This window comes from Larimichthys crocea, chromosome XVII (genome assembly GCF_000972845.2).
Source record: "Larimichthys crocea isolate SSNF chromosome XVII, L_crocea_2.0, whole genome shotgun sequence".
Lineage (NCBI taxonomy): Eukaryota > Metazoa > Chordata > Actinopteri > Sciaenidae > Larimichthys > Larimichthys crocea.
In genome coordinates this window covers 22,521,565-22,537,289 of record NC_040027.1, presented here as the reverse complement: position 1 = coordinate 22,537,289, position 15,725 = coordinate 22,521,565, and the positions used below count along the sequence as shown (strand labels likewise).

At 38.9% G+C, this 15,725-nt stretch overlaps 1 protein-coding gene and 1 pseudogene across 1 annotated transcript; both read right to left on the bottom strand.

Moving 5' to 3' along the window:
• Positions 1-2,057: 2,057 nt before the first annotated feature.
• Positions 2,058-8,085, bottom strand: ptger3 (prostaglandin E receptor 3 (subtype EP3)). Its single transcript, XM_010729300.3, has 2 exons — positions 7,074-8,085; positions 2,058-6,374 (listed from the first exon to the last, which is right to left on the bottom strand). The coding sequence occupies exons 1-2, from the start codon at positions 7,923-7,925 to the stop codon at positions 6,048-6,050; spliced, it is 1,179 nt and encodes a 392-aa protein (XP_010727602.2). The 5' UTR covers positions 7,926-8,085; the 3' UTR covers positions 2,058-6,047.
• A 4,108-nt stretch (positions 8,086-12,193) lies between these two features.
• LOC113747998 (prostaglandin E2 receptor EP3 subtype-like) overlaps positions 12,194-15,725 on the bottom strand; it is a 6,579-nt pseudogene continuing 3,047 nt past the window's right edge.

The window sequence follows — 15,725 nt, the reverse complement described above, 5'->3', positions numbered from 1 at the left end:
AGAGAAATAAACTTCTTTCAAATCACTTGGTAGTAAATGATTATGTAGTGCTGGTCTTGCAGATTTCTGTTTACTACTGCACTTCTGCTTCGGAGCACATATTTGGAGCACCACAGCAGCATGTTTCCATCTGACAAATCTAGAATGGCCATTTAAAACTGCATCTCATTCACTCTCACGACTTAAATAAGATGCATGCTGTGGTTTAACAGTAAATATGGATTTTTGTTCTAATGTCTAGTGCTTTTGAACACTCACACAGTTTTCCAGTGAGTTTTCTATCTATAACTCACATTAACACACCAGTATGTCATGACACAGAAGTGCTTTTCTCTGTCCTTTCCTCATATAAAAAATGTACGTCCTCAGTCTGTTGAGCTTAACAGCGATGAATAATGCTTCGATAAAGCATTTAATGGGTCTGCTAGAATTTATCAGATGCACAAAATGTCCTTACTCAGCAATAAAACGACTATGTGGTGTGCAGAGCCCAAAAACTGAGCCAGGCGATTTATACAATTTATGAGTAATTGAATTAAAGCTCCAAAATTAGTCACAGCTGTCATCTAGAAGGCATTTATTGAAAGTATATTAATGTATTTTAGGGCCTCATATATCTAACTTAATGGCTATCTGAGCAGGACATGGTGATCAAACCAGACAACGTTTAGTCCATTTAGTCCATCCTACAGCCGGGAGTAAAGGTAAATGAAGCAAAATAGAGCTAGACCTTTTTTTTATCCTAATTAGTGGTTTTGACGTTCAAGAAGAATCAGCTGCACCCGAATATTGCCATTTACCAATAAAATATTAAACATATAAATTGGTATTTTAACTGGCAATCAACTTTTCACTTTAAACTGAAGAACTTTGTGAATACTTTTGAGAAGATCACCACACTCATGAAAAAATACATGGCAAAAAGCTTTAAGTTAAGCGCCCTCCACCAGGGCCTTTGCCCTTTTCACTACATTTTTGTGGTACTTTAAAAATGCATGTTGAGGGTTTGTTGTTCGAGAGACTATTAGTGATGTTTTGACAAAAAACAGGTAATATGATATATATTACTGGGAACTTTGTAAACTTGCTACGCTCCGTATGATTACCACAAGAACTCTTTTTTGATTATAAACAATTTAAATGAGAAGTGAGAAGGAGTGTGATAAACCTTGTTAATATTCAATATGTCAGTCTCTTAAAGTTTGAATAGTTCATCTATCTTATTCCACATAAAAATATACATTTTTCTTTTATTGTTTTTGGAAAATAAAAGTAAGATACAATAATTTAAAGTTTTGGGTTAGCTCTCCTGCAAAACTGCAAAAAGGTACATCTTCTGTCTTCTGTTTGTCAGTCTTGTAAAAGCACATAGGGGATGTTTATCTAAAGTAGGAATTATTAGTTTCAGCCTAATCCCTCTCTTTTATTGGCACAAAGCCAGTTTTGGTTCAACAAACCTTATTAGAGTAGGTAGATAATACAGTAGATACAGTGGTGTGACACTTTGTGTTATTATGCTTTTGTTTTTAACAGTGTCTTGTGTGTAATTGTATGTGTGAAAGCACTACAAAACAGTAATAACCAGAAACCTTGCACATCTTAAAACCTCTGTGTTTAGTGGCACATTGTTCCATTTATTGGCCTAAGGGAAACACATTACACAAGGTCAGTAAACAACAGAAGCCTTCACATGTTTTAAAATGGCCAACAGCATTTAACAACATTCAGAGTGTTCAGAACATTGACAATTTAAGCATTTATTATTCTCATATGTCAAGCAAACAAGACTCAAGACGATGTAAAATTCTATTTATAACTCTACAATCAGCATATAAAATGTATTTTGAAAATAAAACTTACAGCCAATTATAATAAATTTTTGTTTTTTATACACTTTTTTGGCCTTTTTTTCACGATTTACTGTGGACATTTGAAATGTTTCTCAGTTTTTCCAAACATATTGCTTGGCTCACCCTGAATCAGAGTTCATTCAGGAGGCACACTGCTTGTAAAACACTGTACATTCCACTTGCGTCTGTCATTAATTAGCACAATAGTGAAGATGTATCAATATTTAATAAGAAAACATGCTTCAGCAGCCACAAAAGCCCAACACATACTGGAAATTATGTTCATATCCTTTAATAGAATTACAGCATAACATCAACACATAAGCCAAGGACATTGCAACAAAATGAATCAAAAGTGCATTGAATGTTGGTTTGATAGAAGTCAAGTTGAGGACAAAGACATACCAAGGACACTTTGACTGGTAGGTAGATATTTATCTGTTCACTTCATCCCACTTCATGTTAAGTAAGCCTATCTATGACAGATATGTCAAAAGGGAACACTACATTAGGTTGCAAAATTTACAGCATTAGTCTCCTGAACAGAGTGTTAAAAATAACAAGAGCACTGACAAAGAAATAGTAGCTGCGTAAAGAGTTTAAATAGCCCTCATCTGAGAATCGTCTCTCCTATTTGCACAGAGCTCTCGGTTAACATTCACAAGCAGCGGTGGAATGTGAACAAATGATAAGAAGATGGACATCTGAGACATCTGGTATGTATTTACATTCATCAGTGAAGCACATGTGACTCTATTGTGTACTCTTCAAATCGACTTGAGTGTTGTACTGGCCAGGCTGGTTTTCATTTTGAACACTGATTACATGTCATGTTTGGCTTTTTGTACCTTTTAATAGATTTCTATTCTGAAAATGTTTTTTTTTTTCCACATCACTTATGACTGCAGTTTCACATTATTGAAGCTGAACAATAAAACTTTACTTTGAAAGGATCATCATGTAACTTATAAGTGAACTTAACTAATGGTAAACAACATGTTAACTAGCTGGGCGGGTCTGTGATTTCATGATACCACAGAGACAAGAAACAGAAAAGACACCTGCTGATTGCAAAAAATGGTTTCTGTTCTCTGTTTCAGTCATTTATTCTATGTAAACTCCTGAACACCAGCAGTACCTACTTTTTGATAGATGCTTATGTTGGTGCTATAGCTGTTACAGAGTCAAAACTGATTATTATAGCACACTATTTTTCCAAAGGTCATAAAGTAATCTTCTGTATACTAAAGCACTAGACTGTAGGGTTTCCAAGTAACAACAATGTATAACAAACACTTGAAAATGCATTTCCCTTATGTTTTGAACATACTCAAAAATGTCAAATTGAACCTGTTTTTATTTTTTTATCAGAAACAATCTCATCTTGTCTTGAAATCTTAAGACCTCAAGTGACTCCTCTGCTCTTGAGGCAATCAGTAAATCACTTCCATGCATTAGTGACTTGAGTGACAGAGATGGAGCCAGCTGGCAACGCCGGATTCTCCGGACCTCAAGCCTGTTTCAGATAATTATGTAATTGTACACTCCATTCGATGCCGGTGCAGGACTCTCGTTTGTTATTGCCAGCTAAAATGTCTCTGTCCTTCACACAAATGAATTTCACTCACGGATATTAGCGAAACAAACTTCAGAGTGCAGACAGCTGAAGCTTGACATCATAGTGTCATTTCTAAAAGAGGCTCGTGTGATTTTGAGATTAATATGCGATAGCAAGTTGTAATAGCAAGCTAATTAGATTCTGATGCACCTCTTCATGAAGTCAAACATGAATTCTGACCGCCTCTGAGAAATAAACTGTGTGGATTAATAAACTGGCACTTATGAACAATTATATTTCATAATGGTAAACTTTACAGAAAGCACTCCCTGTAAAGTGCGGGGGCTTTAACTAGATCCATTTTCCACTGTGGGGGTTGGGTGTGAAAAGACCCTGAAAACTTCCCAACCACATATAGGGCCTGTTAGCTGTGAGAGGATATTCCGCGGTGCAATTATTTATTCTTAACTGAAGAGCAGGAAGCTCTTGTCTCCTGGAAGATCATTACATGACGCAGATTAAATTTGAAGCTGATTGAGCCAATTGTAAAACCTTCCATTATCCTACTGCTACTTGAGTATAAATATAACCATTACTTTAAATGCATGGATTAAATCACAGATGTTACTTTTGAGGAGCATATTAACTGCTGCAAAAGGAGGACATATGCTTGGTATAAGAGCTCGTAATGCAGAGCCAAGAGTTAAATCAGTACGGCATTAAAGTTGATTGAAATGAATGCTCCTCAGGTTAGCTTAGACTTAGTTTAATGAAACTGATTATTTGTTGAGGAATACATAAGTGTTTTCATATGTAAACAAGCACGTTACTAAATACAGACCTCGCTGCACATTAATGGCTGGAAATGAGCTCCAGAATAATCATGCATAATGCCAAATAATTGGTTTCTGTGCAGTGCACTCCTGAAGAAATGTTTTTTTCCATTCTTTTTTTTTTTTCACTCGGAAACCAAATGTATTTGATTGAGCGGGACACTAAAGCAGACAGGCTTTGCAATCATGTTACACGGTAAACAGTAAATGTTGATCGCAGATAATAGACAATTTCCTACAGGGTGATTATCACTGAGCTTGTATGTATTCTCACATTTGAAAGGCAAGACCAGGCAAGGCAGAGCGCATGTCTGGCTAATGTTGGCTGATGTGCTGAGAAGGCAGAGTTATGGTGTTGGTATTGGTGTGAGAAACTGCCCCCCACCCTGAAGGTTTCCATGACAGCAAACATGTCCATTCTTGATATATCTTTGACCAAGATGCTGGACCTCTTCGAACATATATTTACAGTTTGTACAACAATGAGATGGTGCTATACATGTCAACATGGACAACATGAAACCATCTCATTGAAAAGTGCCTTCATTCTTTATCCAAGACCTTATACTGTACATTAACATTTAATTCCATTTAGAGGTAGCATCACGGCTACAAGGATAAGATTTGGCTGATAATAAGAAAAATGATAAGGGATACATTCAACACGTCCAAGACATTCACCACAGAATAAAAAAACATGAATTCATGCAGCTAAAAACATGATTTCTATGGTGTCTGTGTTTTGGGTCGTGTATCCAAAGAGCACTCGTACTTCTGATGTCACTTGTCATACAACTGCAGCAATTACTGTTTTTTCCCTCTAAAAAGACTTGGCTGGTGAAATTAGATATATGTTATCATTACACACTATTTAATTACAGAACAAGAATCATTTTAATCCAATGAAACATTTGGCTTGATGGCTACAGCCCTGTAACTACAGTATGAGTAGTGTCATTCATAACTCATAATGTTGAACACCACAAATCTACTGTCCTCACTTGGACTTGAAGTCATGCCGAAACAAATACTGCTGAGAGAATAATTGCTCAACAGTTTACCAGTGCATCATATTGAGGAGGAAAAGTGTCTAACTTCACATTTCATAGTCCTGGCTGCTAGCCGAGGAACACCACGTACATTACATTGTACAATTTACAGCTGAGACCCAACGGACACTAATAAATAATCTTACAATCAACAACTGGCTCCAGTTTAGGGTTTGCATTTATCTTCTGGATGCATACCCATCCTCAAACAAACTTAAAGTTCTCACAAGATATGGTGAATCTATTTACAACTTAATATAAGCAATTTACTGATTTTTTTTTAAATTTACAAACATTCATCAAAACCATGTCCTTTAGATGGATTATGGCTTCAAGTTGTTGAGCGCAATGACTCAGTTCAGACACTGAAAAGAGCACAAAGATGCACCACTTCCATATAAGTCAGTTTAGAGTTACCCATATTCAATTCTTGGGCCAAGAAGATGTTATTAAAACTGAAAATGAGCAATGACAGGGGTCCTGGCAGCCAGAGGTGACTCAGTCATGCATCCACATAGGCGACTCTGAATGTTTTTGTCAAAACAAATGCACCCGAAGGCTCGACTGGTTCTCATTAGCACTGCAACAGAGACTACTTGTCTCCCATCAGACAACATCCTTGTGTGGAATACATGGAGAAATATATTATCCCCATGTTTTCCTGACACATTCCAGACAATAAGTTATTCATTTTCACATCTATCCAGTCTTTCCCGGCTTCAGAGTCACAAGATAGCAATTCCAGTCAAAGCTGGACTTAGTTACTTTGTGGTTTATGAATATTGTTTCCATCATGGTTCTGCTTATTAAGAGCATCCAATGCTGTCTGGTTCTCTTTGTGATCGTCTATGGAGCAGTTGGACACTGCGTTAGCCACGATGCAGAACTTGCGCAGGAGGATCTCCCTGAAGAGCAGATAGACCCATGGGTCCAGGATCTGATTGAGGGAGGCCAAGCGAATCGCTGTCAGAAAAAAGTTACAGTCTAACTGGACATCTCGGCCAGTGGTGTGATTGGAGGCCACTGCTGTTGAATTGCAATCGTGGGAGGATACCTGTGTGGATATCATCGTCAGCATCAGAACCTGAGGATGGAGGCAGACAAAAACTGTTTGTACCAACAGAGGCATGTCACAGATCTATGTTATGAAACAAGGCCTATAGAATATTAAATAATACATAAAATGTAGCATTGATCATTTCTATGTTATATTACATGCAAACTTGCTGGCCGTGTGATAATAATTTAGCTTTTGGTGTACAGTCTCTTTTACGTTAATATTTAATGTGACTGGCACTGACCCCAAGACAATCCTGAGCATCTATAGTATCAAACCACAGGGAGAAAAACATAATGTTCACACTCTAGGTACTCACTCTATGCTATCAGTGGAGTGGTTTCTATTAATATCCCTGGTGGGGCTATTGAATATGTGACTGATAATGCATGACCTCATAGCACACTGAGCAGACCCCCCAAACAGGATCCGGCTAAGTAGATTGCTCCTTAATGGAAAATGGCAGCAGCATTTTCAAGGAATCATACAAGACAGCGTTCAGTATGGTTGGTGTGTGTCTTTCAGTGGTACAAAGATGTGCAGCTGTTTGTGAGAGGCAGCTTTTAACAATATCAATCAAGTTATGACTCATGACACTAGTCACTTTATTTTATTAGCTCAAGGGCTTTAACTGTGTGAGACATCCTCACTTTATGTTCACATTGGTTGTAAGAAATGTGTAGGCTACAATTGACTGTAAAAAAAACACACACACAAAAAACGTACCAGTAAAGGAGACCAGCATATAAGCAGGACGCACATGATCCCTAATAGCTGAATGACGGTCTCTGTGGTGAGCCGTTCCCACTGTTTTGAAGACTGAGACGTGCCAGACTTTGTTTTACATCGGATAATTAAGCCCCGGATCGTCACTACATTGCAGGAAAGTGTCACAAGCAGAGAGAAAATCCCAAGTCCAGCGAAAGTGATGGCAAAAAACATATTGCCCGGGACTTCCCTGTCCCCCGCGCTGATAAAACACCAGGTGCCCGGCCACTGGCGCGTGTATTTACCGACCCCTGCAATGGGCAGGAGCGCAAAGAGCAACACAAGACACCATATGACAGCAAGAGTCTGCTTTGTCACACTTGTCTTCATGTGATTTGAGTACCAGTGAGGGTTTGTTATCGCCATAGCCCTTTCAATGGCCATGGCACTGGCCAAGAAGAGAGCGCACAGACCAAAAGTTGTCATGCACACGCCGAAAAAAGCGCACAGATTTCCGGATGAGTCGATACGCTCCCATTTCAGATCAGCTCTGTAGACTGATATTACTATTGGACTAGTCAAAAGCTGTCCAAACAGGTCAGTTAACGCCAGGGATCCGATGCAAAGCAAGAACGACCTTTTCCTTTTATTTTCCTTCTTTCTGTAAGAAATGTACACCAGAATAAGAGCTAATGTGTTGCCCACCATGCCAGTGATCATCATGGTTATAGGGAAACCAACTGATACAGATCCACAACTGGAGTTCTTGGTGCCATTGCCTTCCCGCAATGACTTGGAGACGTTGGCGCTCAGCATCTCTCCAGTTGTGGTTTGTAAGCCCTTCAGAATATCACAATCGTCCGGAGTCATCCCTTCGGAGAGGGAAAGCAAATCTGTAGTAGCAAACCCATGTGTCTGCCCGTCATCCTCCTGCGCTTCCAAATTGCTCCAACTAAATGCAGTGCGTAAAAGCGCGTCGGGTCCTTTACGCGCTGGAGGCGGGACTACCCAGAAGAGCGTCCAGAGAGATCAAACAGCACAGGCTATGGTGTTACACACACACACTCACTAAATCATCACCAAACCCGACTTTTGGGAACCTTGCAGGCTGTCTGCTTTGTGGTGATGTATGGTGGCTTATTTCATTAATTTTAATTCACAGACAAGTGGCAGAGGCATCTGCTTCAGTCAAGATGCTGCAGATTATCCTCACATCTTGGTGAAGTGAGCACAGTGAGCCGGATTCATGTGAACAAAGCAAACAATAAAACATTACCCCAAAGCCATTAAAGCCAGAACTACAGTATACTGATAGGATTAAATGCGGGATGTATTAAATCATTAAGCTACCTCCGCTTGGAGATCAGTGCGGGGAAATTAAGTTGTGTATCATTTCTCATACAATATCTAAACCAATTAATGAGGCGTACATTAGTTATTCTTTATATCTTCTTTTATAGAGGCATTTTGTGTTTAAAACCATGAATGTGACGCAGTTTGAATGCAGTCCATGACATCTTGTATCAGATTAGGAAGGTAAAATGTGTTTTCAGTCCTCTTACGGAGTAGCAACAGGTGCCACCTGTTGACCACACTGAGAACAACACTACACTGTTGTGTTGTGGAGACTCCACGTTTAGTTATAAAGTATGAGTATTTGTGTGTTTTGGCGTTTTAATTTTATTTTAAGGGTCGAGATAAGCCAAAATTAGCCTGCAGTTTAGCCCATATAATAGTTGATAATCCTCCAGTCTAAGGCCGAATACATACATTATGTTGATACCTACTTTAAAGTGTGAAAGACTATATTTAATTGGTGTATCTGAAATTATTATTTCAAACTAAACGGTAACTGACTCCATCACTGTAAATCAGTGGGCTCGCGTTACCTAGCAACGACAAAGTCGGCTGAGCTACTTCTGACGTTAGTTAGTTACTTAATTAATTAGTGAAAACCCAGAAAACGCGTTTTATACTGTCAGCAAGCTCATAATCGATATTCTTGTTAAAAACAGCCGTGTTTTAAAAACTGTAATTTTCTGGGTTTGTTCAGCGTTAGCTACTGTCGTTATATCGAGTGTGCGGTTATGAAACTAGTTACTTAGTTACTATAAACTTTGAGTAACTAACTTTAAGTTAAGTGTTTTAAACTTACATTTCCAAATCAGTTTACATAACGCCCAAGTTACTAACTTTGAAGCACAGTGACAGTGGATAGCAGCTCCCAGTCAAACACAACCAAGTAACAAGGAACGATTTCGACAGGATTTTATTTACACGTGTACATCTGAGTTGTTTTACCAATAAAAAGACTATTGCCACATTCTACCATTAAACGGGACATAGTGTAATGATGTTTTATTCATGATGCACTAATCTGGAGCACACAAATCTGTCAATTTTCTTGAAATCACGAGTTACCCAAGTGACAAATGAAGAGTTATAACTTCTTGAGTGGTAAACTAAGAGTCAATCGTGTAAAGAAAAGAGAACCAACACTTAGACCTAAACCAAAGGATGTCAAACTCACTGCCATTTACTTAAAACAAGCAATATCAAAAAAGTAAAATACTTACCTTGAAAACACAAAAGAAAATAGATTTATCGAGAAAATAAATTGGCAAAATTCATTGCTACATCTCTGGTACTCTAAAATGGTGCTTAGGTACTTCACCTTTTATTTAAAAAAAAAAAAAATGAAGAATGCTTTTTTTTATTTTTTTAGAAAAAACAAAAAAATAAAACAATTTCAGGTGTTTCCTAGGGCCAAAAAAAAAAAAAAAGTACTGCCACGAAGATATTAAAAGCACTCCCTTAAAGTTTACGGGGGCTTTACATAGATCCATTTTCCATGTGGGGTGTTGGGTTTTGTGAAAAGACCGACAAAACTTCCAAACCACAATAGGGCCTGTTAGCTGTGAGAGGAATCCCGTGGTGCAATTATTTATTCTTAACTGAAGAGAGCAGAAGCTCTTGTCTCCTGGAAGACATTACATGACGCAGTAAAATTTGAAGCGGATTGAGCCAATTTAAAACCTGTCCATTATCTACTGCTACTAGAGTATAAATAAACAATTACTTTAAATGCATGGATTAAATCACGGATGTTACTTTTGAGGAGCATATAACTCTGCAAAGGAGACATATGCTTGGTATAAGAGCTCGTAATGCAGAGCAAGAGTTAAATCAGTACGGCATTTAAAGTTGATTGAAATGAATGCTCCTCAGGTTAGCTTAGACTTAGTTTAATGAACTATTTTTGTTGAGGAATACATAAGTGTTTACATAGTAAACAAGCACGTTACTATAAATACAGACCTCGCTGCAACTTAATGGCTGGAAATGAGCTCCAGAATAATCATGCATAAATGCCAAATAATTGGTTCTGTCAGTGCACTCCTGATAGAAATTGTTTTTTTCCATTCTTTTTTTTTTTCACACTCGGAAACCAAATGTATTTGATTGAGCGGGACACTAAAGCAACAGGCTTTGCAATCATGTTACACGGTAAAACAGTAAATGTTGATCGCAGATAATAGACAATTTCCTACAGGGTGATTATCACTGAGCTTGTATGTATTCTCACATTTGAAAGGCAACACCAGGCAAGGCAGAGCGCAGTGTCTGTCTAATGGGCTGATGTGCTGAGAGGCAGAGTTATGGTGTTGGTATTGGTGTTGAGAAACTGCCCCCCACCTGAGGTTTCCATGACAGCAACAGGTCCATTCTTGATATATCTTTGACCAAGGGCTGGAACCTCTTCGAACATAATTTTACATTTTGGTACAACAATGAGATGGTGCTATACATGTCAACATGGACAACATGAAACCATCTCCTTGAAAAGTGCTTCATTCTTTATCAGACCTTATACTGTACATTAACATTAATTCCATTTAGAGGTAGCATCACGGCTACAAGGAAAGATTTGGGCTGATAATAAGAAAAATGATAGGATACATTCAACACGTCCAAACATTCACACAGAATAAAAAACAAATAATCAGCAGCTAAAAACATGATTTCTATGGTGTCTGTGTTTTTGGGTTCGTGTATCCAAAGAGCACTCGGACTTCTGATGTCACTGTATACAACGCAGCAATTACTGTTTTTCCTCTAAAAAGACTTGGCTGGTGAAATTAGATATAGTTATCATCACACTATTTAATTACAGAAACAAGAATCATTTAATCCAATGAAACATTTTTGGCTTGATGGCTACAGCCCTGTAACTACAGTATGAGTAGTGTCATCCATAACTCATAGTTGAAAACACACAAATCTACTGTCCCTTCATCATTGAGACTAAGTCATGCCGAAACAAATACTGCTGAGAGAATAATTGCAACAGTTTACCAGTGCATCATATTGGAGGAGGAAAAGTGTCTAACTTCACATTTCATAGTCCTGGCCTGCTAGCCGAGGACACCACGTGACATTACATTTACAATTTACAGCTGAGACCCAACGGACACTAATAAATAATCTTACAACAACAAGGCTCCAGTTTAGGGTTTGCATTTATCTTCTGGATGCATCCCATCCTAAAACAACTATTAAAGTCTCACAAGATATGGTGAATCTATTTACAACTAATAAAGCAATTTACAGATTTTTTTTTTTATTTACAAACATTCATCAAACCATGTCCTTTAGATGGATTATGGTTCAAGTTGTTGAGCGCAATGACCAGTTCAGACACTGAAAAGAGCACAAAGATGCACCACTTCCATATAAGTCAGTTTAGAGTTACCCATATTCAATTCTTGGGCAAGAAGATGTTATTAAAACTGAAAATGAGCAATGAACGGGGTCCTGGCAGCCAGAGGTGACTCAGTCATGCATCCACATGCTGTGTAGGCGACTCTGAATGTTTTTGTTCAAAACAAATGCACCCGAAGGCTCGACTGGTTTCTCATTAGCACTGCAACAGAGACTACTTGTTCCCCATCAGACAAACCTTGTGGGTAATACATGGAAAAATATATTATCCCCATGTTTTCCTGACACATTCCAGACAATAGTTATTCATTTCACATCTACCAGTCTTCGGCTCAGAGTCACACAAGATAGCAATTCCAGTAACTGGACTTAGTTACTTTGTGGTTTATGAAATTGTTCCATCATGGTTCTGCTTATTAGAGCATCCAATGCTGTTCTGGTTCTCTTTGTGATCCTATGGAGCAGTTGGAACTGCTTACCACGATGCAGAACTTGCGCAGGAGGATTCCTGAAGAGCAGATAGACCCATGGGTCCAGGATCTGATTGAGGGAGGCCAAGCGAATCGCGGTCAGAAAAAAGTTACAGTCTAACTGGACATCTCGGCCAGTGGTGTGATTGGAGGCCACTGCTGTTGAATTGCAATCGTGGGAGGAACCTGTGTGGATATCATCGTCAGCATCAGAACCTGAGGATGGGAGGCAGACAAAAACTGTTTGTACCAACAGAGGCATGTCCAGATCTATGTTATGAAACAAGGCCTATAGAATATTAAATAATACATAAATGTAGCATTGATCATTTCTATGATATATTACATGCAAACTGCTGGCCGTGTGATAATATTTGGCTTTTGGTGTACAGTCTCTTTAGTTTATTTAATGTGACTGGCACTGATCCCAAGACAATCCTGAGCATCTATAGTATCAAACCACAGGGAGAAACATAATGTCACACTCTAGGTACTCACTCTATGCTACAGTGGAGTGGTTTCTATTAATCCCCTGGTGGGGCTATTGAATATGTGACTGATAATGCATGACCTCATAGCACACTGAGCAGACCCCCAAACAAGATCCGGCTAAGTAGATTGCTCCTTAATGGAAAATGGCAGCAGCATTTTCAAGGAATCATACAAGACAGCGTTCAGTATGTGTGGTGTGTGTCTTTCAGTGGTACAAAGATGTGCAGCGGTTTGTGAGAGGCAGCTTTTAACAATATCAATCAAGTTATGACTCATGAAACAGTCACTTTATTTATTAGCTCAAGGGTTTTAACTGTGTGAGACATCCTCACTTTAGGTTCACATTGGTTGTAGAGAATGTGTAGGCTACAAGGACTGTAAAAAAAAACACACAAAAAACGTACCAGTAAAGGAGACCAGCATATAGCAGGACGCACATGATCCCTAAAGCTGAATGAGGTCGCTGGTGAGCCGTTCCCACTGTTTGAAGACTGAGACGTGCCAGACTTTGTTTTAACACGGATAATTAAGCCCCGGATCGTCACTACATTGCAGGAAAGTGTCACAGCAGAGAGAAAATCCCAGTCCAGCGAAAGTGATGGCGAAAACATATTGCCCGGGACTTCCCTGTCCCCCGCGCTGATAAAACACAAGGTGCCCGGCCACTGGCGCGTGTATTTACCGACCCCTGCAATGGGCAGGAGCGCAAAGAGCAACACAAGACACATATGACAGCAAGAGTCTGCTTTGTCACACTTGTCTTCATGTGATTTGAGTACCAGTGAGGGTTTGTTATCGCCATAGCCCTTCAATGGCCAGGGCACGGGCCAAGAAGAGAGGCACAGACCAAAAGTTGTCATGCACACGCCGAAAAAAGCGCACAGTTTCCGGATGATTCGATACGCTCCATTTCAGATCAGCTCGTAGACTGATATTACATTGGACTAGTCAAAAGCTGTCCAAACAGGTCAGTTAACGCCAGGGATCCGATGCAAAGCAAGAACGACCTTTTCCTTTTATTTCCTTCTTTCTGTAAGAAATGTACACCAGAATAAGAGCTAATGTGTTGCCCACCATGCCAGTGATCATCATGGTTATAGGGAAACCAACGATGATACAGATCCACAACTGGAGTTCTTGGTGCCATTGCCTTCCCGCAATGACTTGGAGACGTTGGCGCTCAGCATCTCCCAGTTGTGGTGGTAAGCCCTTCAGAATATCACAATCGTCCGGAGTCATCCCTTCGGAAGGGAAAGCAAATCTGTAGTAGCAAACCCATGTGTCTGCCTCCATCCTCCTGCGCTTCCAAATTGCTCCAACTAAATGCAGTGCGTAAAAGCGCGTCGGGTCCTTTACGCGCTGGAGGCGGGACTACCCAGAAGAGAGTCCAGAGAGATCAAACAGCACAGGCTATGGGTTTACACACACTCACACTAAATCATCACCAAACCCGACTTTTGGGAACCTCACAGGCTGTCTGCTGTGGTGATGTGTGGTGGCTTTTTCATTAATTTTAATTCACAGACAAGTGGCAGAGGCACTTGCTTCAGTCAAGATCTGCAGATGATCCTCACATCTTGGTGAAGTGAGCACAGTGAGCCGGATTCATGTGAACAAAGCAAACAATAAAACATATACCCCAAAGCCATTAAAGCCAGAAACTACAGTATACTGATAGGATTAAATGCGGGATGTATTAAATCATAAGCTACCTCCGCTTGGAGATCATGCGGGGAAATTAAGTTGTGATCATTTCTCATACAATATCTAACCAATTAATGAGGCGTACATACACATTAGTTATTCTTTATATCTGTCTTCTTTTATAGAGGCATTTGTGTTTAAAACCATGAATGTGACGCAGTTTGAATGCAGTCCATGACATCTTGTATCAGATTAAGAAGGTAAAATGTGTTTCAGTCCTCTTACGAGTAGCAACAGGTGCACCTGTTGACCACACTGAGAAAAACACAACACTATTGTGTTGTGGAGACTCCACTTTTAGTAGTTTAGTGTGTTTGCGTTTTAATTTATTTTAAGGGTCGAGAGAAGCCAAAATTAGCCTGGTTTAAGCCCATATAATAGTTGATAACCTCCAGTCAAGGCGAATACATACATTATGTTGATATCTACTTTAAAGTCTGAAAGACTATATTTAATTGTCTTGAAATTGAATATAATTAATATAATTTCAAACTAAACAGTAACTGACTTCATCACTGTACATCAGTGGGCTCACGTTACCTAGCAACGACAAAGTCGGCTGAGCTACTTCTGACGTTAGTTAGTTACTTAATTAGTGATAATCGAATATTCTTGTTAAAAACAGTGTTAAAAACTGTAATTTCTGGGTTTGTTCAGCGTTAGCTACTGTCGTATAATCGAGTGTGCGGTTATGAAACTAGTTACTATAAACTTTAACTAACTTTGAGTTGTGTTTTAAACTTACATTTCTAAATCAGTTTACATAACGCCCAAGTTACTAACTCTGAAGCACAGTGACAGTGGATAGCAGCTCCCAGTCTTACCATGGCCAAGTCAAACACAACCAAGTAACAAGGAACGATTTCGACAGGATTTTATTTACAGTGTACATCTGATTTGTTTTACCAATAAAAAGACTATGTGCCATTCTACCATTAAACGGGACATAGTGTAATGATGTTTTATCATGATGCACTAATCTGGAGCACACAAATCTGTCAATTTTCTTGAAATCACGAGTTACCCAAGTGACAAATGAAGAGTTATAATCTGAGTGGTAAACTAAGAGTCAATCGTGAAAGAAAAGAGAACCAACACTTAGACCTAAACCAAAGGATGTACAAACTCACTGCCATTTACTTAAAACAAGCAATATCAAAAAAGTAAAACTACCTTGAAAACACAAAAGAAAATAGATTTCGAGAAAATAAATTGGCAAAATTCATGGCTACATCTCTGGTACTCTAAAATGGTGCTTAGGTACTTCACCTTTTATATAAAC

What these genes read in the sequence shown, in the direction of transcription:
- ptger3 (XM_010729300.3), bottom strand. Translation starts at nt 7,925, where the DNA reads ATGACTCCGGACGATTGTGATATTCTGAAGGGCTTACAAACCACAACT. An exon ending in TATGCTGGTCTCCTTTACTG is followed by an intron (nt 6,375 to 7,073) that starts GTACGTTTTTTG and finishes CTCCATCCTCAG; the next exon opens with GTTCTGATGCTGACGATGAT.